The 22,208-nt window shown below is 50.5% G+C and overlaps 1 protein-coding gene and 3 long non-coding RNA genes across 4 annotated transcripts; 3 read left to right on the top strand and 1 right to left on the bottom strand.

The window, feature by feature from the left end:
- Positions 1 to 4,205: 4,205 nt before the first annotated feature.
- LOC137911267 (uncharacterized) lies at positions 4,206 to 5,589 on the top strand. Its single transcript, XR_011106104.1, has 4 exons — positions 4,206 to 4,248; positions 5,048 to 5,151; positions 5,340 to 5,409; positions 5,505 to 5,589. It is a non-coding gene; the product is annotated as an uncharacterized lncRNA (long non-coding RNA).
- Positions 5,590 to 5,843: 254 nt separating this feature from the next.
- Positions 5,844 to 7,170, top strand: LOC137911266 (uncharacterized). The gene is made up of 3 exons (XR_011106103.1): positions 5,844 to 6,037; positions 6,485 to 6,597; positions 6,885 to 7,170. It is a non-coding gene; the product is annotated as an uncharacterized lncRNA (long non-coding RNA).
- Positions 7,171 to 8,531: 1,361 nt separating this feature from the next.
- On the bottom strand, positions 8,532 to 21,816 carry stim2b (stromal interaction molecule 2b). The gene is made up of 12 exons (XM_068755613.1): positions 21,670 to 21,816; positions 13,622 to 13,752; positions 12,245 to 12,356; positions 11,959 to 12,070; positions 11,489 to 11,604; positions 11,235 to 11,412; positions 10,979 to 11,156; positions 10,733 to 10,894; positions 10,549 to 10,649; positions 10,140 to 10,378; positions 9,881 to 10,061; positions 8,532 to 9,684 (listed from the first exon to the last, which is right to left on the bottom strand). The coding sequence occupies exons 1-12, from the start codon at positions 21,800 to 21,802 to the stop codon at positions 9,141 to 9,143; spliced, it is 2,187 nt and encodes a 728-aa protein (XP_068611714.1). The 5' UTR covers positions 21,803 to 21,816; the 3' UTR covers positions 8,532 to 9,140.
- LOC137911268 (uncharacterized) lies at positions 9,163 to 12,653 on the top strand. Its single transcript, XR_011106105.1, has 4 exons — positions 9,163 to 9,279; positions 12,155 to 12,282; positions 12,361 to 12,437; positions 12,519 to 12,653. It is a non-coding gene; the product is annotated as an uncharacterized lncRNA (long non-coding RNA).
- Positions 21,817 to 22,208: the final 392 nt, after the last annotated feature.

The following is a 22,208-nucleotide window of genomic DNA, read 5'->3' on the forward strand; positions in this document are numbered from 1 at the left end:
CACACAGGTCTGTGTATCTTCGTGTCGGAGCGGTTATCTTATCTCCGCTGAAGATGTACGGGAGGGGCTTCATCTTTCCTGCAGAGGTTCCTGCACTGTCACCGCCGAGCTCAAAGGGAGAATCTGTGACTTGATAAGTCCGGGTTGCGTCAAGGAGAGGGAATGTTTTATTCATCGGCACAAAGCTACCGAATGCGCTCAAATCAAATTCGCCCGCCTTTGTTTGAGAGATCAAACTGGAGGTTTGACACAGAGAAATGATTGGATTTCTTAGACTTGTGAAAGAAACAGGAGCGAGAGAGAGAGAGAGAGAGAGAGAGAGAGCGATGGGAGAGGAGTGGATGGCGTTGGAGGAGTATAGATTCATTTTAAACAAATCTAAGATGTCGTTTGATAATTGAACACGTTTAATTTCTTCCTCCACAAATGTTGGATTTTCAGGGAAGATGGAACTTTATTTTTTTGTTCTCTTTGACTGCTCTGGTTTTTCCTCTCACACACACACACAATCTGCTGCGGCTCCGCCTCCTGATAAGTCAGCATCGCGCGCCGCAGTGACCTTGGCACCCCGCTGAGCCACTTGTTTTGTTTGCGATTCTTCCATCCCGTGTGTTTTCCTCTCATGCCTCCCTCCTTTCAGGTTTCTCCGTCCCTCCTCTCTCCCACTCTGATCTCCCACTGTCAAAGGAATTGAAATACTTTCAGTGGCGTGCACGGCGAGGCCAGACGTATCTTACCGGAGTTTTGTTTTCTTTTTTTTTATTGCAAAGAAAGTCCTCGAGTCCCGAGCCCTGCAGGAATTTAGAGTGATTAGGAATGAATTTTTATTAAACTACTTTTTTGTTCATCTCATTTTTTTCTCGACTTTCTTTTGTTCTTGTTTTATCATCTTTTCTGTTTCACCGTGTTTCATCAACTAAAGTAAATTGCACTAAACCCCCTCAGACTCCATCCACGTATCACGGCGGTGATTTTAAGTGTCCGCCAGGCGCATAATGTGATTGAGGTCACAGCTCCCACTCTGCAGATTGAGCCACGCGTCTGTCATAAAAAGCAGACGTCCAATGTTGTCCATGTAAACGTGCGTTTACATGGACAACATTTCTTTATTCCGATCAGAGTTCAGAGTAAAATTGTTTGCGGAGGCAGGCTGTAGTTTAGGCTTCATCTCACCATCACAACTACACACAGTGACATGAATCGAGCAGCGGTGGAGAACGACTGGATCAATCAGCTGATCCAATGCAGCTGCAGAGGAGCAAACAACAAATTATTGTAAAACACCTGAATGCTGGACGCCTTGGTTTTGAACCCAGGATCCTCTAGCGGGGAGTCAAGCGCACTACCCACTACACCACCTAGACGTCCCCCTGTCAAACGTTAGGATAAATAGACAGTAGCATTGTTGACTTTAGACCAGAGGCACTGGTTTCGAATCCAGTACGACGTCACCTGGTCGGAGACACGCCCACTCCACGTAACACAAAAGGAAAAAGCACAACATAACAACACAACAACACAACAACACAACAACACAACAGCATAGCAACACAGAACAACACAACAACACGCTGTGGTCTGAGATATCAACTTATTATTTGGCAGGTACGACCTTAGTAATACCTCAGGCCTCCTCACCTATACGGTGGCGTGGTCGGTAGGGTTACCGACTCACAGCCGGAGGAACTGGGTTCGCATCCAGCTGTGGGATTTGGGGTGGCGCGGGGGCGGCGGGGTGAGGCCTTGGGGCCTTTGCCCGGGCGGACATGAGCCGCCCGGGCGTGCCCCGGGTCCTCCCTGCTGTCTTTGTTCCGCTTCATTCCCGCACGGGATTCGATACCAGGGCCATTTTGCCCCCCTGCCAGGAAACTTGCCCTTGGTTTCCGGCGAGCGGTTTCCGGCGAGCAACCAGCGCGGAAGCAGCCGAGAGCCGCTCAGGTGAGCTGAAATGAACGTTTCTCTCACATTTTCAAGCAGTATTTTATATTTTAGTACAGAATGAAGAAAGCTGCAAGTCAAACGCGACTTTTATGCGTCGTCGTCGCGCTAACGAGCCCTATACGGAGCCCTATACGAGCTGCTAGCCAGCTGCTAACCAGCTGCTAAGGAGCTGCTAACGAGCTATGGAGGCTCACACAGGTGAAGTCGGAGTCTTCGTCCGGATCAGACCGACGGCTAACTTCCCTCACAACCTTATTGAGTGTCTCCCAGACGGGCAGGTGAGTAAAAGTCCTTCCAGATATCTTACTTTTAATTTATTTTACATTTAAGGGGGAGAGTCACTTTTGTTTTCTTTGGCTACGTGATTAAACTAAGCTAACCTGAATCTGTGTTTCCCCCCATTAAACACGAATGACCGCTAATTAGCGAGTCAAAAACATTTAAGAGACTGAGCTAACGCCGTTTTTTTTTAATTATTATTATTTTTTTAAAGCTAACGCCGTTAGCGTCAAATTTCTGGAATTAATTTGACTAGTTGTGACCTGTAAGACCAAGAAATCTGGGTGAGTGATGGAACGGGAGCAGAACCATGTCCGGGAGGTCCGACCTCTGTGGGGGGGAGGGGAGTCCGGTTCCGAAGAAGCCCTTAAAGAGCGTCTCCAAGTCAAAGCCGAGTTCTGTCCAGACGCCTGAACAGGAACAAGAGCCAGAAGAACCCGACGCGGAGAACCTGGACGTACCGGAACCACCGGGACCTCACATAGAGCCCGCCCACCCGGGGAACAGGTAGGACTGCGGTCCCTTTTGTCCCGCGCTGACGTGCAGCTCAGCTTGACCAGTCGGCCTCTGTCCAGCTCTCCTCCGCCCAAAGACGAAGCCTTTGAGTGTTTTAAGGTCGGACAAGGCAGCGAGATTAACGGCGTCTTTAAGGAGAGCAAAGCGGCGCTGCTGGAGCGCCGGGACCTCCTCCGACAGCTCCGTCCTGTTTTTCTCCGTCCACATCCGAACCTGATTGGATGAGCTTTGTTCTCCCTCCCTCCTTGGCACCTCCATCCCATAATGAGGCGGTGAAGGTGAAGAAAAGGGCCGCAGGTTACCGTGACAGCCCTAACCGTAACAATAAGGCACCAGGAATAGAGCCTCGGCCCTCATTTCCTCTGCAGCCAGTGGAGATTAGAGCCCTAATGATGTTTGATTTCCCCATCTTTCTGGGCGTGTCTTTGCGGGGGGGGGGGGGGGGGGGGGGGGGGGCTTCTCCCTCCCGCCGCTGCCGCCGGGAGGGAGAAGACTCGTTTATGGATGACGTTCCGTATTACGACGTATTAAAGTACACGGCGGCGGCGCCCCAGCTAGCTAAGGATTGCTAACCGTGTCTTAACTCCAGCTTCACACTGAAACGCTTACGTCCATCTTTTTATCTCTTCTTTACGTTTAAGAGCTTCAGTGATGTCATAATTCATGTAATAACTATAAGGATTTGTTGTGATGACATTAACAAAGAGTATAGCGAGCTAACTGCACATGCTCGTGTTTAGCTTGCACCCTTTTTGCTGTGTGTTTTCACTATAGTCCCCGATGTTAAAACCTGTTTTAATGAATGCACGTCAGCTTTTGCGTCCCCGATATGCACAAAGAAACGCCTGGAGGAAGTGAAACGGATTCTCAACACGAAACATTCTGCATAATAACAGATTAGTTGGTAGTTTATACAGCCACACAACAATAATGCTGCAAGTGAAGACGGAGAAAAGGAGGATTACTGTTTGGCGCCTCTGTCTTCTGAGCCGTTTATGATCACACATCATTATGTAAAATAGACCTCCAGGCCCCTCATTAGCTTAGCATTAACCGCGTGCAGCCAGTGTTGCTGTAAAGTTGCATGTAAGTGAACCTAAAAAAAGAAAGAATGTAATTTTAGCCTTGTCTGAGGAAAAGCCCTCGGAGGCTGCCGAGCGGTCGTCACCTTTAATACCCAGAATCCCTCACTCTGATGTTTTTTGACTTGTGGTTGAAATGTGCTTTGCAACCGCTGCGTCTCTCAAACAGCTTGAACGGACATTTAGATGGCATACTACAGTTACTGTCGAAATGTAAATATACAGAAGGTTCTGTGATACAGAACACGCATAGATGTACTAAAAAAAAACATTTTAATTACGCCCCAGAGTTTCATTAAACTGTCAAGTGTGGAAATGTGACAGAAAGTGACATAAAATAACAAATCTGACACAATTTCTTGATTTTCTCCTTGGATTTTCCCAACAGAACGTTTGAGGGTCCTGGTGTTGTGGATGCTGACGCGCTGCCGTGAGTTACCAATTTTCGAGGTTAAATTCTGAGTCGGGTTGTAAATGAAATCGGAAAGAGAATAATTGGAGTGTTTTCCTGCCTGATGAAGTTGTTGTTGTTGTTTTTTTTCTGTGAACTAAATCTCTGCTGATTCTTGCAATCACCTTCGCTAATCTGATCAAAGCTCTGTTTAATCGCGCCGAAATCAGTCACAGCGATACTATTCAAGTCAGAAGACGTCTCAGACCGCCGCGGCCCCGACAAACATTGCTTGTGATTGGTTCATTTATATTAATGAGGCCTTTGATCTGTTTTGGCTGCTTTAGGGCAGACAAATGAAACTCATAATTGCTTAATGGAAAGATGTGTGCGGCGCTTAAATGTGGCGTTATTACTTTTGGAGGAGTTTCTGATTGGGTCTACCGTTGCTAAAAGAGGGTGGCAACCCCAGACAGGTTGCCACGTGGGCTGCTAGCGTGTAATAATTCTCTTGCTATAACTCGTTTCTAAAATGGTCTTTTCCACGTTATTTAATGCGGCTTTTTCGTACCTTTTCTACCTCATTCGTGTGACGCGTCCCTTTTAAAAACATTCCGCCTTTCCCTTTTTCTCCCCCTTGCCCCCCCCCCCCCCCCGGTAGGTCACAGTGCATTAACCACACTGATAAACCCATTACACTGCAATGGAACGGGATCCAAACGAGAGCGGGAGAGGGCTGCTGAGTGATGGGGCTAAAGGAAGAGCGGCTCAGTGTGACGCACCCCTGCTTTACGGACGTGCACCGCTAGAAGCTCTCGTCTCTGTTTATGTTTTCCAGGAGCGTTCTTTAAGAGAGGCCGATCAGCCCACGCCCGGCCTGCAAGGAAACCGAGGAAGAGGAGAAGATGAGACGAAGGAGCGGCTGGAACGCTGTGTTTATTGGTGAGGTCACAGCGATGCTGTTCATGCAGCAAGTAATTATAGAGCATAAAGAAACAAAAAGCTTCGTGATTGGAAGTTGTAATTAATTAGACTCGTATTTTCACCGACGGCCGCGTCGTGATTTGATTATTGCATGTTGCATCGTCGCCCCCACCAGACACCTCACTTCCTGTAATTTCCTTTCACAGGAAGTTGGCTGGTGCCGCTTGTTCAGCCCGATGCTCTGCTGCCACCGTGTGGTCATCCCAGGAACCGCTGGTAACCAAACTCATTCATCGCCAGCGGATTGATGAGTCATCAGGTTCACTTTATATTGATAAAGCAATCGTGCTTGCTTTTCTTCTGTGTCACAGCTTCCTTGCTCTGAAGACGAATGGGATGCCGGAACCAGCAGTTCTTCCTTTCTTCTGCTGCGAGGAGGAGGAGGAGGAGGCCCAGGACTCTTCCTCCCATGCATTGGTATTTTAAAACTCTCTAGGAAAATGAAAACCGATCAAGATATCAGTCACACCAGGGTTATTATAGTTAACGAAAACTAACGGAAAAACGAAAACTAGAATTTAAAAAACATTTTCGTTAACTAGAACTAAATAAAAACGATAATTAAAAGAGGAAACTAAAAGGGTATTGTCCGTTTTAAAAACTAATAAAAATCAAAGACACTAATCTCTTCGTTTTTGTTTTTATCGATTTTGATCGAGGGGCGCGGCGCATGGCTCGCTGCATTAATGAGACATGAGAAGAAGACGAGCTGCTTGGAGACAGAAGCCAAGCCCAAAGTGAGGAGCCCCCTGATGGAGCCCCCCTCAGCCAGGAGACCCTGGAGATGGTCTGAATGAACCGTGGATTGGATTAGAGACGGACGACGAGGACACTGAACACGTTGGTGAGTGGTTCTAGTCCCAAATACATTAGTGTTGACCTTTTATGCTGATATAAAATGTAACAATAATCAGTGTTGTAAACTTTAATTGATATTAAAACCCCATAAAGTCCCAAAAGGAGAGGAAATAAATTATTTATTTTACTCATTCTGATCCAAAACCTAAAATGCCAATCACAAATGTTGGAGCCTCCATCTGCTAAAACCTGAAATGTATAATTGTCACACTGACATCATCGTTATTGTCATGTCATGATTTCATATCTAATATTGGGCTTCATTATAAATATACAATATTAAATGTGTTATCCTGGGGAAACTAATTTAGGGTGCTAAATTAAATATCATGAAACAAGTAACGCTCGTCCACGCTGAGAGCAAATGAAGTATTAAGTCTGAGATTGTAGCACGGTAGCTCCAGACCTTTTGGCTTCAATTCTTTGTTCTCAGGTGGATTCACATTACATTGTATCACATCTGGCCCAAGAGATGAGCCCACGTGGTTCAACGAAGCACCTGCAGGAGTCTAGAATGTTTGCAGGATTAGCTCCTTGAACTTGAAGGTATGTAAATCATTTTACAGAAGTTCTGGTCCTTGAAAGAGGTTGAATATAGCTTCCGCTACATTAGGCATGTCTTGGATGTTTGAAGTGCAGATTAAATGCCTCATAATTGGGAATTAAAATAAATTGAGTACAGAAATATGTTTCATCAGTATGATTGTTGTAGTTTGCCTTTTTGTTTACTGTACAAATCACATGTCAAGCACATCGCTTACCTGATTTAAAAATACAACTTTGTATGTTTGTCACTTCATACCAGGACACTTATATTTTCTTTACTTTTAAAGATGCACAATCAGAAGATGAGGATGGCGGGACCCCCCCCCCCCTCTGTTCCCGAGGTGATGCAGTGGATGACTGGGCAGGCCCACAAGCGTCCATTTCGCTCAGAGAGAGAACAAGTTGCAAGTTTTGATGGGGTTTAATTAGAGCCATGCGTGTCCATCGTCTGGTCCCTTCCACGATGGATGTTTTAAGACCTTTTGCATGCGACCGTCTTGTTCCTGTTTGCCTGAACTGCAAAAGGTGTTGTTTTGTTAAATGTATGTGCAGATTTGTCTAAAATAAAAGTGGAACTGCTTTGCACATGAATTTATTTTCAACTCGTCAACCGATGAGTTGACGAGTGACTGTCAACCGATGAGTTGACAGTTACTGTCTTCCAACATGTCTTGACGAGCGAAGCTCGTCAAGACATGTTGGAAGACGTGTTCAAGACATGAGTTGGTTGACGAGCGAAGCGAGTCAACCAACTCATGTCTTGACTCGCTTCGCTCGTCAAGACAGTTACTGTCTTGACGAGCGAAGCGAGTCAAGACAGTAACTGTCTTCCAACATGTCTTGACGAGCTTCGCTCGTCAAGACATGTTGGAAGACGTGTTCAAGACATGAGTTGGTTGACGAGCGAAGCGAGTCAACCAACTCATGTCTTGACTCGCTTCGCTCGTCAAGACAGTAACTGTCTTCCAACATGTCTTGACGAGCTTCGCTCGTCAAGACATGTTGGAAGACGTGTTCAAGACATGAGTTGGTTGACGAGCGAAGCGAGTCAACCAACTCATGTCTTGACGAGCTTCGCTCGTCAAGACATGTTGGAAGACGTGTTCAAGACATGAGTTGGTTGACGAGCGAAGCGAGTCAACCAACTCATGTCTTGACTCGCTTCGCTCGTCAAGACAGTAACTGTCTTCCAACATGTCTTGACGAGCTTCGCTCGTCAAGACATGTTGGAAGACGTGTTCAAGACATGAGTTGGTTGACGAGCGAAGCGAGTCAACCAACTCATGTCTTGACGAGCTTCGCTCGTCAAGACATGTTGGAAGACGTGTTCAAGACATGAGTTGGTTGACGAGCGAAGCGAGTCAACCAACTCATGTCTTGACGAGCTTCGCTCGTCAAGACGGTAACTGTCTTCCAACATGTCTTGACGAGCGAAGCTCGTCAAGACATGTTGGAAGACGTGTTCAAGACATGAGTTGGTTGACGAGCGAAGCGAGTCAACCAACTCATGTCTTGACTCGCTTCGCTCGTCAAGACAGTTACTGTCTTGACGAGCGAAGCGAGTCAAGACAGTAACTGTCTTCCAACATGTCTTGACGAGCTTCGCTCGTCAAGACATGTTGGAAGACGTGTTCAAGACATGAGTTGGTTGACGAGCGAAGCGAGTCAACCAACTCATGTCTTGACTCGCTTCGCTCGTCAAGACAGTAACTGTCTTCCAACATGTCTTGACGAGCTTCGCTCGTCAAGACATGTTGGAAGACGTGTTCAAGACATGAGTTGGTTGACTCGCTTCGCTCGTCAACCAACTCATGTCTTGACGAGCTTCGCTCGTCAAGACATGTTGGAAGACGTGTTCAAGACATGAGTTGGTTGACGAGCTCAACTCGTGTGCTTAACTGCATAAAAGCAAACATGACAAATACAATGGCTCCATTGTTTTTTATTAATTCTTCTACGGTATACAAATATTCTCACACAAAATCCTCTCAAAAAACCTTAACGCCTTGTAAACATTGATTTCTTCCTCCTCCTCCTCTTTGCAGTTCCTTTTCCTTCATCGCAACAGAATCCTCGTGTCCTCGAGCGCAGCGTCGACCCCCCCCCATCCGTGAAGTCTCGTCACGTCGCCTCTTAACCGTGGAAGTCTGAAGCAGGAGTGAGTCCGGAGGTGAGGAGCGGGGTCATATTGCATTTGCATGGGGGGGGGCTGCAGTTCAGATCAGGAACCACCACCAATATAAATCTTTATTAAGAACATCTCTAAGAACAGAAAGGTGAAAGCAAAAGTATATATTCATATATAAAGCGCTAGCCACGCCTCCACCACCACCACCGCTCTACAACTTTATTCGTATGTACGCCAGCAGCGGCTCTTTCCCGAAACTGACACCTTGACCTTTGACCTTTAGTTGACTTTTGCAGGTTCCCCTGTGAGAGAACTAAATAAAAAGGCGCCCAATCTGACGCTTTAAGCGCCCCCCCCTTAGTATTAGAGCTAAAACTCAACATTGTACTTCTCTCTCTCTCTCTCTCTGCAGGTTTTATTTCTTCTTCTTAAATAAGCTCTTGATTTTAGAGGAGGAGCGCTTGATTTTCTCCCCGTTGTCGCTGGAGTCCTGGGAGGAGGTGCTCTGCAGCTTGGATTCCCGCCCCACGCTCCGGCCCTCCGAGTCCAGCGAGGTGAGCGACGGGTAGCGCCCCACGTCGGGCAGCATGCTGGCGGGCAGCTGCCCGAAGCTGTAGGACTTCTCCAGGACGCCGTTGTACAAGCCCCGCCCCTTGCTCCTCCCCCTCCCCTGCAGGAAGGTCATGCTTTGGGACTCGGGTAGGATGCGGGTGACGTCGGGGGAGCCTCTCTGTGCAAACTGGTGGTGCTCCAAAGCTGGGGAGGGGGAGGTGGAGGGCGGCCCGCTGGGGGTGGTAGCCGGCGTGGGGGCGGAGTCTCTGGGAAGCGCCGCGCTCTGACCGAACAGCAGCAGCTCCTCGCGGGAGATCTTGCGATAAGAAGGGGCGTCGGTCAGCTGCTTGCGGCCCGCTGTGGCGTAGAGGGAGTCGGCGTCGCCGGCACCCGCCTGAACCGGGTCCCTGGGGAGGCGACGGCAAACAAAACGCGCCTCAGACATGATGATGTGGTCGGTTCGCTAATTAACGATGAATTAGAAAGTAGCGTTTAAATCGCGTTAGCTCGTTGTGCGTTTCAGCTTTAGTGAAGCAGACATGCAAAGGGAACGCTTGATTCAAACACCTGCGAGTCCGAACCGTCCCACCCACCGCTACGTACCCCCTCCTGTCCGAGCTGAACACGATGCGTTCGTCGTCCGCCTCGGGGCAATAGGAGCTGGACATGGAGAGCAGGTCGGGGTCCGGGGACATCAGCGAGGACTGGGGGGAGCTCAGCAGGCTCCGGCGGGAGCGGCACAGGCTGCCGCTCTGCGTCAGGGGGGGCCGGATCAACGTGGCCGCTGGGGGGGGACTCGGTTTTACCGGGAGGCGCTTTTCCGTATTACAAAGCGTGTCGACCGGCTGCTGATCTCACTCACTTGCGAACTGCGGAATGATGGGAGGCGTGTCCTCGTCCAGGTCGTCCACGCCCCCTGCGATGGGGTAGGGGGGCACGGAGACCCGCGGCATGACCACCCAGCTGTGGTCGGCGTAGAGGCTCGCCGTCAGGCTCGGCAGCCCCGAGTTGTTCACCACCGGGAAGCTGCAGAGTTTCTCGATGTGATGCCAGCGGTGCAGCCGCTCCCTGAGGCACGCCGTCACCTCCGACAGGGCCTTCCTGAGGAGGGGGAGGGGGGGGGGGGGGACGCTTCTTTCATTTCAAAGGTCGTCTACAAAGAGAAGTTCGGTTCTACGAAGGGCTAGAACTCCAACGGCAGGTCTGAGCAGAACACACTGGAAGGTGTGCGCGTGTGTGTGTGTGTGTGTGTGTGTGCGTGCACGTCTCACTTTGCCTCCAGTATCTTGTGGTCCACCTCGTCCAGCGACGAGCTGTGGGCGACGTGAAGCGTCCCGAAGACGGAGCTTCTCTTCTTCTTTATTTTCTCTGCCTGAGACAATAAAAGCCGGGACAGAAACGGTTTGGGTGTTGATTTCCCGTCGCCGTGCCGACGCCGCCGGCTGCCGTAGTTACCTCCTCCTTGGCGACGCTCAGCTGGAACTCGGCGCTCTGCTTCTTGATGTTGTAGTACTGAACCTCGACCTCGTGCGTGAGCTGGAGCCACTTCTGCAGCGCCTCGGGCACCGAGCGCTCCGACTGCATCTCCTTCTCCGCTCGCCTCAGAGCCTTCCGTACCTGAAGGGGGGCGGGGCCAGATGTGTGTTTAATTCTCTGAACGGTGGCGGCGGGGATTCTGGGACGCCCCCCCCCCCCCCACACCTGCACGAGCTCCTCCTCGGCGTATTTCAGCCGGCTGAGTTCGCACTCGGCTCCCTCCCGCAGCTCCCGGAGCCGCTGGGCCTCGGTTTTGGCGCCGGTGATTTCGTCTCTCATCTTCTGCTCGAGGTTCTCCTTCTCCACGGCGACCGTCCGGTTCTCCTCCTGAGCCTTCTCCAGCCTGGAGGATGTTAACCAGAACGCGTGAGGCGACGCCGCTGTGGGACGCGTCCCCCCCGTCCCCCGTCCCCCGTCCTACCGGCTCTGCAGGTCCAGCAGGCTTTGCTCCGCGTGCTGCAGGCTCTCCAGGTCCTTCATCATCTGGGAGACGTGAACCTTGCTGGACTTGTTCTGGACGTACGCAAACCAGCAACCGGCAACGCCGATCACGATGGAGACCATCAGGACAAAGTCCTTCATCCAGTTGTGTTGTGGACCTGGAGGGGGGCGGGAGGCGGGACAAGTTGGGCGGTGCGTCTGACTTCTCGTTTCCTGGCGCTTCTCTGGACTTACGGAGCGGCGGTCCGAACAGAACCGCGTCCAGCGCCTTCAGGTTCAGCTTCTGTTTGTGCCGCTGGTCTGATATCCGGAGCTGCACGGACATGAAGGTCGGCTCGTTCGCCGCCATTCTGGAACACGAAGGAGAAGGAACAAAGTCAGCGTCGCCCAGGGGGGGTTAATGAATCGCCCCCCCCCCCATGTCTCCGTGTAGTCATGCACAGAGGCTTTGGCAGACTTTTACCGAGCTGCTGGAAGGAATTCTGGGAACAATTTGTGTGCTTTCCAAATCACGTGATTAAGAAAAAAAAGAAAAGAAAAGAAATGTCACTCTGGATCCCGGAGCGTTGAAGTATCCTAATGATGTCACATGCCCCCCGTGCTGCCGGTTACGGCCAGCAGAGGGCAGCATTGGACAGACTAATGAAAGCCAGACGCGCGCACACACACACACACACACTGTGTCACCGGGAGGCCGTACTGACCGAGGCAAAGTGTTCCCCGTCACCCGGAAGTCCCGGAAGTTCTTCTCGTACTGCGGCAGCTCCACCGACTCCGTTAACCACTGCACCGTGTCCTCCAGGGTCCAGTTGTGAACTGACGAGGAAACGTTTGAACGTTAAGAATAATAAACGCTTTGTTGGATGAATAATCAGGAGCGTTTGTTTGTTTGTTTTTTAGATAATCGTTACGTCTGCGTGTTCAGAGTCGAGGGAGAGAGAAGAGACGGCGGCGGCGGGGGTCGTGTGATCGGGCGCACCGTCTCCTTACCCTCGGAGGTCTTCCAGCCCCCCCACAGCTCCTCCACGGTGATGTGCTGGTCCTCGCGGTGCAGGTTGCTGTGCTTGTTGGTTTGCTGCTGCTTCATGTCTTCTATGATGAACTAGGAAGCAAACAGAAAGTCAGGAGGCGACGCCGTCCGTGTCCATGTGTGGCGCGCTGGGCGGCCCGGAAAGTCAGGAGTGTAAGCCCTCACACACGCGCACACGCACGTACACACACACACACACATGCACTCATTTTCACTCTCCTTTCTTCCTTTTAGGGACTGTGAAGAGAGAACATGCGGTTCCACCTGCGAGTGTGTCTGAAGGCTGATGTCCTTCGGTAGATCAGAAACTAAGCCCCACCCCGCAGAGAGAGCCCCAGAAATCAAGCGCACCACAGAGCTGCCAGAAGCCCGGCAGCATGACGAAGGAACGCCGAACGCCTCAAACCCTCGGATTCATCCTGATGAAACGCGTCCGTAAATAAAATGCTTTTAAAAGTCTGAGCGACACCGGATCAATATTATTTTCCCTCAGGAAGCGTCATCAGAGAGATGACACTCCCGGCGTCGACTCATTTGAATATTCCGATGACACATCAAAGGAACGCTGCTTAAAGAAAGTCGTTTTTCAGCCTGTCAAACTGGAAAGTTACAAAAATCTCTTTTATAGAGTCTGAATATTTACAGTCAAAGACAAGTTTGTCCAATCAGATTCCGGATAAGTAGCAGACAATAACGGAAGGGGGTTATCAGACTGATTCATTCTCATTGGGCCTGATTGATAACTGATTGATAACAGCTCGATATTTCAGCGATGCCAATTTGAAATGTTTAACTCCATGTCACGAGGATTTTCTTTAGCGGGTCTAAAGACTCAAAATGTACGTTTTCGTGTAGAGCAGGAGCAGATCACGGTTCACCAGCTTCAAGTATCCATTTCTAGCTAACGCTAGTCCAACAAGCTAAAGTTCAACCACTGATGCAGAAAGGAAACCGTTCATCTGAATCACGGTGGGTCAGGCTGCTCTCAGGTGTCGCCAGGTACCGCCACCTGGCTGCGCCCACGCACAAAATGAGCGCACCAAGCACCATTCGTCACCGGCGTCAGCAGCGAGTACTTCAGGGCGTTTCCTTAGCTTCACTGAAAAACATTTTCTGGCGTAGAGGATATACGAAGCAGGGCGGTCGTGTTCGTGAACATAAAGCTACGTGAACCTGAACGCCTCTTTAGTTTTCTCGCTTCAAATCTTAGAAAAGTGTCTTTAAAAGCTCCCCTGGGGGGGTCTGGGGGCATTTCTCTTAGCCAGTATCACATCGCTGGCGTCGTTAGCTCCGACGACCTAGCGTCAGCCTGACACGCTAACTTGTGGCACGCTCACCTCCACGCTCTCGTTGACCTCGATCCCCCCGTCGTTGTCGTCATCCAGCTGTTTGTGGATGTGCCGCAGCGCCTCCAGGCTGAAGCGGTCGGCGTCGCCCGCGCACGGCGGCACCACGATGAGACAGGGGTCTGTTAGAACCACAAGAACAGGGGGGTCAGGGGTGAGAACCACAAGAACGGGGGGGTCAGGGGTGAGAACCACAAGAACGGGGGGGGTCGGGGAAGGGAAGCAAGCAGCTCGAGTGTCACGTTAGCGCCCGGACAGGAAGGGAACAAATTGCCTTTTTTTAACATCCAAGCTATAAAAGAATATCAAGATATTCACTTTACTTGGCTCCGCCCATCTACTGGGGCGTGAACGCAACTAGCCTATCAGTGCACGCAACCGCCTTGTGTCGACTTGGACTGAGAATTCCTGAACTGTGTTCCCGCGTGGCATCTGCAGGCGACCTCCGCTCGCTTCCATTCGACCCTAGTCCAGTCCCGCAGGACGGAAACAAGCCCCAACACTGAAACGAGGACAATCAGGGCGCACACACACACACACACACACACACACCTGCTCAAGACGAGGATCGGAGGGAGTTTCAGGCTAAATGTGAAGGTTGTTGAGAAGTAAATGATGCAAGTTCACGAGCCGCCTCACAGAACAGGCAACCGTGCGTCGCTTTCAGAGACTTTCTGAAGAGTCTCGACGTGTTCGGTTACGGACCACAGAAGAAGCAAAAGGAGCCGTCGGACTGGACCTTTGCCCGGGCTAAGTTTGGGAGAAAGCAGAACTGGCGAAGCGCTGAGCGGGCCGGAGCCTCGTCGTGACACCAGAGGCTGGACAGCGCCGTGTACTGTTTGGGTTCTTATAAATACATACAGTAGGCGAGTGAAACCAGAGCATCCTGAAGATCTCCACCTGCTAGCGGAGGGACGCGGCGCCGGGCGAAACCGTTAAACGTTTACGTCTGGACGAAAGCTGCGAGTCGAGCGTCGAGGCAGCCGCACACCCGGAACGGAACAAAAACGACGAAGCACGAGGAACGAAAATGAACTTCGCTTTCCCAGCTTCCTTTCGGGGGCATCCGCTTCAATCCGTGACGTGGATTGGGGGGGGTCGCCACGGCGATGAGGCTCTTTTTAGGAGGGCCGCGTTTGCGTCCATTCTGCCTGAGAACACGTTGCATAACACATTTGCTTAGCTTGCCAGAGCAGTTTACATAGCCCGTTGTTTGCATAGCATACTTGGCAGGCACGTAGCTTTACACGCAGCCGCGGGTCCAACCCGGCGGCCGTGTTGCTGTTCTCCCGGGGCGGCGTGCTTTAAAAGACGTCTCCGTGTTCTTCCTGCAGCGTTTGGCCCGATTCTGTTCTGCGCTCTTCAACAAGCCGTCAGTCACCGGGACGCCGAGCGTGCACCAACCGTCCCCGCCGTCCTACCTTTGAGTACGTTCGAGTTTGTTTCGTGGACAATTTAGGAATGAGGCGCCATGTGACAGGAAGTGGCCGCCGGTGACCCCCCCCCGAGCATGCCGAGGGGACGCACGCAAAATCAAAACAGACGGAAGATGCGGTCCCAAAAGACGGTTGGGTTATTTTTAACTCATCAAGACGTGAAAGCCCGACAATGGCAGAGGTCTGTCATGATGGGGGGGGGGGGGGGGGGGTTTCAAAAGAATGGGATAACAAAAGCATTTAGCTGTCAGCTACTTCCTTTAAAAAGCCCGACGGGAGGCGCCCGTCTCTGATGAACCTAGAGTCTAATTCTGATTCTTGGTGACGGGACTTCTATTCTTGGTTTATGCAAATGTTTCCTGAAGCTGGGATGGACTGGATGTTTCTCTAACAGTAATAGAATTTACTCAACCGAGTCTTAGATCCCGCAAACACAGACGTGAAGATACTAAAGCATCAAACGCGCATCGACCAGATCAGTCGTCTCCTGTTTGACTCACAGAAATGTTTTCTCCCCGTTGAAGGAATGTGAATTACAGACAAACCCGTTTTAGTTACAGATCAGATCAGCAGCAGCCGTCGGATCCGTTAGCCGGGCTCAGCGCTCCGGCCTGTAGCCCACGGAATGAGCTCTCCATGGGGGGGGGGGGGGGGGTTGGCGTTCCCTCTTTCACTAACACCTCACTTCAAACATGATCTGGGATCAGGAGACGGATTCGATGCCAGAGTATCCGTGTGGTGGGAGTCGGTAGCAGGATACGATGGGCTTGAGATTCCAGTGTGGGGGGGACGGGGACGGTGGGGGGGGCTGAAGTGGACTCTTCTTTCCTCCTAGAGAATTCACCGTGTCCTCGGCGATGTCCTACAGAGACGCACACACAGCACCTCTTCATAAGTGTCTGAGGTGGTGCTGAACGGCTGTACAGGTGGCCGGGGGCGGGAGGAGCGTGACGTCAGCGTGCCCCCCCCCCCCCCCCCCGGTGTCATAATTCAAGCTGACGGGTCAGTATTAAAGGCAAGTAAATAAAGCTTCTGGAGAGTCTACCATTTCAGCTCATCAGCAGCCATTAGTACGACACAAATATCATTAGCCGCTTACAAATGCCACCCAGCTGGTTCCGAGAGTAGGGGGGGGGGGGGGGGGCAGGAGGAAGGAGAATCGGACATCGATCCAACAAAATGAAACGGGATTGAAAGAAGAAATCATTTATGTGCCAGGTTTCAGGTTTTTGTGCCCCCCCCCCCCCCCCGGGCGCCCCGGGTTTCGCAATCCCTCACAAAGTCTTTCCCAGCCGCGCCACACAGACGAAGCTGCAGCAGGTTTAAACCTGACCCTCGCTGCCGTGGGAGTGGGTCACGCTAACAATATGGGCGGGGCGGGGCGGGGTCGGATCAGGTGACTGCAGTGTCCGTTGTCACCGTGCGAATAAAGGTTTGGCGTGACTTTACAATGGGAACACCGGATACCTCTGCAGGGAAACGGGTCGCCTTTATCCTTCTGAAGCTCCCTGACGGACACCCGGGAATCCCTCTGGGGGGGGGGGGGGCAACTAGAGCGAAACACGGGATCAAGTCCGATCTAAAAACTTCCAGAAATGGAGATGTTTCTCGGGTCTGGCTTCAGGAATGTTTCAATATTATCCCCGAACACGGGATGTGTGATATCTGTAAACGTCCTGGGGGGGGGGGGGTTGGGGGGGGGACGAAAGGGCAAGCGTCCGGCAGCAATGCCCACAGAAAGGGAGGCGGAGCCGATGCCATGCTCGATTTGTTCGAGTCGACAATGAACAATGAAAACCTTTGTGACCATTACGTAGAAAGCCGTCGTCACTGGGGGGGGGGGGGGGGGCTACGCGTAGATCAAGTGTTCATCATCGCCTCAGCAGAGGAAGGCTGAGGGTCAAGACTTTCCCCACTGGACCTCTTTCTGGTTCACGGCACCCCGTGGTCCCTGAACACATCACAAACTGGTGCAATAAATATTAGCTGGGGGGGAAATAAGTGAAGAAGAAGAAGCCAAGGACGATGACGATGACGACGACGTCATCAAACGAGATGATGCAGAAGCAGCTCGGAATGATGGACTTCCAGATGAGGAATGGGGTGAACCGGATCACGACATTCCCACTTGACTAAACCGGCAAAAATCGCTCTTCTTTCAAAGACATGGTCTCAGAACAAGCGTCTTTTGTTTCGTCCCTTTCAAATCCAAGGGGGGGGGTGATTGCATTTCACTGTGGAGAATCGCGAGCGCATCATCACACGTGTTCACAAGTACGTGGGAAAAGAGGACGCGAGTAAAAAGTATGCTACAGGAAAACCAAAAGGAGGCGACCAGATGAAGTTAAGCTGGAATGTGACACCAGCGAAGAAGAAATCGAGACGCCACAGCCTGCTCTCGTTCATTGTGAGATTCATTAGTAGCAACATGAACATCACGTTGGGTCTATTATTGGACTTCCTGCCTGTCTTTGATATCGATTCCAAATGGCATTTATTTGAAGGAAGTTCTACCTTTAAACCTACAACGTTTATACGGCGGCGTGCGCTCGCCCTCACAGACAAACGCCGCCCAAGTGTTTGCTTGACGGTTAGATCTGAAGGCAACAGCAGAAGATAAATAATAATCCGATAAAGCCAAAGGGAAACCAACAATTGGGGGGGGGGGGGGCTGCTGAATAAACACCCGGCCCTGCATTTGAGGCTTTAATCTCAATCCATCGTGGCATCTGTCTGAGTTTATTATTATTATTTTCATTCCGTGTTAAAATTGTGTTTTTAAAATCAGCAATTTTCGTCACATCAAATAAAATGTTTTTATATACATATATATATATATATATATATATACATATATATATATATATATATATATATATATATTGTAAATGTCATTTTACATCTGATGGACGGCATGTCCCGGGAGGACGCCACGGGTTCGTGCATCCTGAGGCTGCGTTTCCTTTGCGTCTTGGTTTAGTTTGGGCACAGACGACAGCAGGGACGCTGGAAGAGCCGGACCGAGGGGGGGGGGGGGGGGGCATACCGGAGAAATCCACACCGGACCTTCGCCCGTGTTGCCGGGCCTTCGCATCACGTGCCCTTCGATGAGGGGAAAGTCCCTGAAATCAGAGGTGACTGCACCTTGCGTCCAAAATCTAACTTTGAACCCCTCTTTGATCGATTTCCCCGGATGCTACGCTAAACGCTACATATAAACATATCAATCGGTTTGCCGGAATTTGAATGGAGACATTCATTTGCTCGCCTTTGATGTCGCTGAATTGTGAAATCCGGTTCACCTCTCTCGTTTCTGGTCGGACAAGCAAAATAAAAATAATAAAATATACTCTTTTGCTTGCAGCACCGACAAAATAAAAGGCCGCTAAAGCGACACGCGAAGCACCGGTGACATTTTTAGCCTTCTATCGCGGGGCATGACTTTGAGGCATGAAGTATTATCACAGGAAGACGCCCCCCCCTCACGGACCCGGACACGACTATTGCATCCTGCTGTGGTCGGGAAACAGGACGATTGATTCGGTGATGAACCGTTTAGCTTAATGTAAATCCATTCTTGCTGACTCCACTGTTTTTTTCGTGTATTTGTGCTGCCGGCTCGTGAAGACCTCTTCAGAACATTCTGCTCCCTCGTCAGGAAAGAGGAAACGACTTCGCCCATCAAGCCGGGACGTTACGGCTCGTTTGCCGTTTGCGCTGATAATCTGTCATTTCCAGCCCCCCCCCCACGGTGAACCCAAAAGTGAGGCTTCCCTCGAGCGTGTGCGTGTGTTTGTGCACGTGTGTGTCCGTTGATGGTGCAGAGGCCGGGCCCAGAACCATCAGAAAGCTCGCCGTGCTCTGCTTTAGCTGCACAGAGGTCGGTAGTTTAGCCCGCCGCAGACCCCGTCAGCACCTCTGTGTTACGTAAAGCTTATACTAAATGCGTATCCTGGCTGATAATCTAAAGTTCTCTCGTCCCCGGCGGACACAGAGGTGATTTACGGGCTCGCGTTGTTTGCATCCGCTCTGAACGAAGAACAAGAAGCCGTCAGTGAAATGAGTTTAGCGTTAGCAAAGGAACAACGGCCCCGCGGACTTCAATCGACATCATGCGCAGCTGGTTACGTGCAGAAAGCACAAGTTACGATATTAGTTCCAGATTTATCTCGGAGATTCGCCACTTGTGTTTAAAATATGTCGCGACCAGACATAAATGGTAAATCGATATTTCACATTTAAACGTCACAAGATTCCAAGCGGATCCATCTTTGTTCTTTATCGACTCCTTCCTTTGACTTAAAACATTTCCGAAGGTTTCCTCTTCCCTCGCTACGTGCTAATCCGCTCCATCAGGCTTCATTGCGATCCATCAAACGCAAGCAACAACAAACGCTCCACGGCAGAGGTAATAAAATTATTGATCGCAGCTCATTGTGGTTAAAGAAATGACCGACCCCGTCTGAGACGAGGTTAAATCTTTAGCCGCGTCGGGTGAGCTCCATTTTGAAGCCGCTTCAGAACAAAGCGATCTCATTGGTCCAAACTGACCCTGCAGCTGCAGAGTTTAACCACGTTTGGTTTGGTTGACCGGGCGAGACGTCCCTTCATTGCTGCGGGACGTGCATGTCAAGGTGGGCGCCGCGGGGCCAAGCTAGTCATGCAGGGAGACGAGCCAGCGGCGATGTCAAATAGCAGCCGAATGTACACACGGCTGAGAGCGAAAGCAAATATCGTGAGTAAGTTCATGCGTTCAGTTCAAAGTCGGTACACTTAACCACGATCCAGCCTCTCAAAAGGTTTTACGTTTGCCCGGTTAGCGACACAAACACAATCCAAGGCAAGCCGGTCTGTCTGCAGAGGAAGATTAGCGACACGCGGACACACAGAGATTTGTGTTTTCCTTCCGCCAACACCCAGACCCAGAAGGAGCCGCTGACCCTTCCAGGCTGGGAGGCGGGCGACGCCGCGGTCATGTTTACCGACACCGTGTTAAGTCACCGCCATAGCCACAACACTGCATCGCTCCCCGGGAGAGACGTCGTCCCTCGGCCCATTAACGCCGCGCCAGGCTGCCTTCACAATCACACACAAGCAGGTGTGTCGGATGAACGCGAACAAATATTCAGTCAACGCTGCAAAGAGTCAAAACTAAAAGACAGGAATTAACAATTTAAATGCGCCTCAAGCTTACGGCCGGCGAACCGTTGGCACTGAACAAAAGAAGAAAAGCAAACTGAAGAATGAGGTTAGAAATGAGCCGGGGTGGAGGAAGAGAGGACACCGAAGAGACGCCATCAACGCCGCCGTCAGGTGACGCCGCAGCCCACGAGCTTATAGCTTAGCACGAACAATAAACGACGATTCGCCAGCATGTCCGACGGCCACAAAACACCACATTATACGTTTAATTTGTACAAAAGCACACCGTTGCTTTTAGAGGTTTTAAAGCTGGACCGTTTTTTTTTTGGACAGGACCAGTAACTTCCTGGAGTCTCCTCTGGTTGCCCGGAGACGCCTCGGATGAGAGAGCAGCCGTGCGTGTATTTGGAGAAGAGCTAAAAACTTCAACACGTCAACAGATTTTTAAAAAAAAGATCAACAAGAATGCTTCAGAGATGTCGCTGTGTCCCGTCTTTACGGTCTCGGTGTCATTTACACGTGGACAGTCCGTCCAGGTGACGCAACCTTGACTCCTAAGAAGTCGGGACGCTCTGTGAGCATTCACAAAAGTCTTTGACCTGCGGTACAGACAATACAGCACAAGTTGTACCTCATCATCAATGCGCTTTGTAATTATTACGTATCAAAGAAGAATGTGGGAAATGTAGTTTGCGTCACGGCTAACTACGAAAAAAAGAATCCCTCAAAGGTTTCGTTAGTCACAAGCGAAGAATTCTGAAACTTGTTTTTCATTATAATTTGAAGATTATTTTTTTTTACAAAAATTCAAAGCCAGTATCTGGTAAGGAAAATGCTTTGGAATGCTGAATCCCACCATCCAGGAACATCCCGCCTCCCAACAGCATGTACTAGACAAGTACTGGACAAGTACTAGGTGAGACTATCTGCAGTCCAGACCCCCCCCCGTCTCCCAGCACGGAAGACAACAGCGAAGACCTCGCCTTGTTCAAGAACCGTCAAGAACTAGACAGAATCCCAGAATTCCCAAAAGGCGATGTAAAAACACGACTTCACAGAAGCCGAGCGTCTGTCCCGTCTCCGGCTGAACCGGAAAGTCAAATAAAAGACACAATTCTGATTAAGACCCCAAACATGATGGAGCCTGCTAAACAAACACGGAAATCGGACTGAGCTGATGCAAATAGATGGAAATCCACTTCTCATTGGGTCATATCAACAGGGGGGGAGGGGGGGGGGGGGCATGTGATCCGTGTCCTCCACACCATCACAACGGCTCATATCTCTGTGAGGACGCATCCCTGACATGCATCCGCAATGTTGCACCGGTTTCCCTTTAATAAGGGAATTCCTCGGCTTTCCCGGGGAAGGCCGTTGGGATCAGGGGGTGGGTGAGTGGGAGCAGGGGGGGTTGCTTACATAAATTGGAGACAACAGCACCAGACATGGCTCACGTCTTACCTGGGGCGGCTACATCTGCAGCATCCGACGGCTGGCCGGGCAGATGATTGGAGGAAGTCCAGTCCGAGCCCAGAAACGCAGCGACGACGAGTCCACGAATCAACACATCCAGAAGCTTGTGGATGCAACTCATGGTGGAAAAACGAGGTGGAAAATGGTCGTATCCGAGCGACTGGGAGAGGAGGGGGGGGGGGGGGGCAATCCAGGTAAAATGTGACAGATAAAAAGTCCCACAGAGATAGTCAATAAATAAATAAATAGTCTTTTTTTTTTTTTGGTTTTAATCCCACCGGCTAACCGATAGAATCCACACAGATACCGGCGGGATAATAGTTCATGGCGGGTCAACGACAACTTTGAAAGAAGACTAGCCTCTAATGGCTTTACTGGCTGCTTCACAGGGGGGGCTGCTGCAGGCTGCAAGCCAGACCCCCATATCGGATTTTATGATTCAAAAAAATAATAGTAAATAAATTACAGCAAAAAAAAAAAAACAACAAGTGAAGGAATTCCCGAAATCCGAAGCGAAGGAATAACAG

The sequence above is a fragment of the Brachionichthys hirsutus genome, chromosome 23, assembly GCF_040956055.1.
Source record: "Brachionichthys hirsutus isolate HB-005 chromosome 23, CSIRO-AGI_Bhir_v1, whole genome shotgun sequence".
In the NCBI taxonomy this organism is placed as follows: Eukaryota; Metazoa; Chordata; class Actinopteri; order Lophiiformes; family Brachionichthyidae; genus Brachionichthys; species Brachionichthys hirsutus.

Coding starts and splice junctions, on each gene's coding strand:
- stim2b (XM_068755613.1), bottom strand. CDS start 21,802: ATGAGTTGCATCCACAAGCTTCTGGATGTGTTGATTCGTGGACTCGTC. Junction 12,357..13,621: donor AGGTCAACGAGAGCGTGGAG/GTGAGCGTGCCA, acceptor TTTGCTTCCTAG/TTCATCATAGAAGACATGAA. Junction 9,685..9,880: donor TTCAGCTCGGACAGGAGGGG/GTACGTAGCGGT, acceptor TCGCCTCCCCAG/GGACCCGGTTCAGGCGGGTG.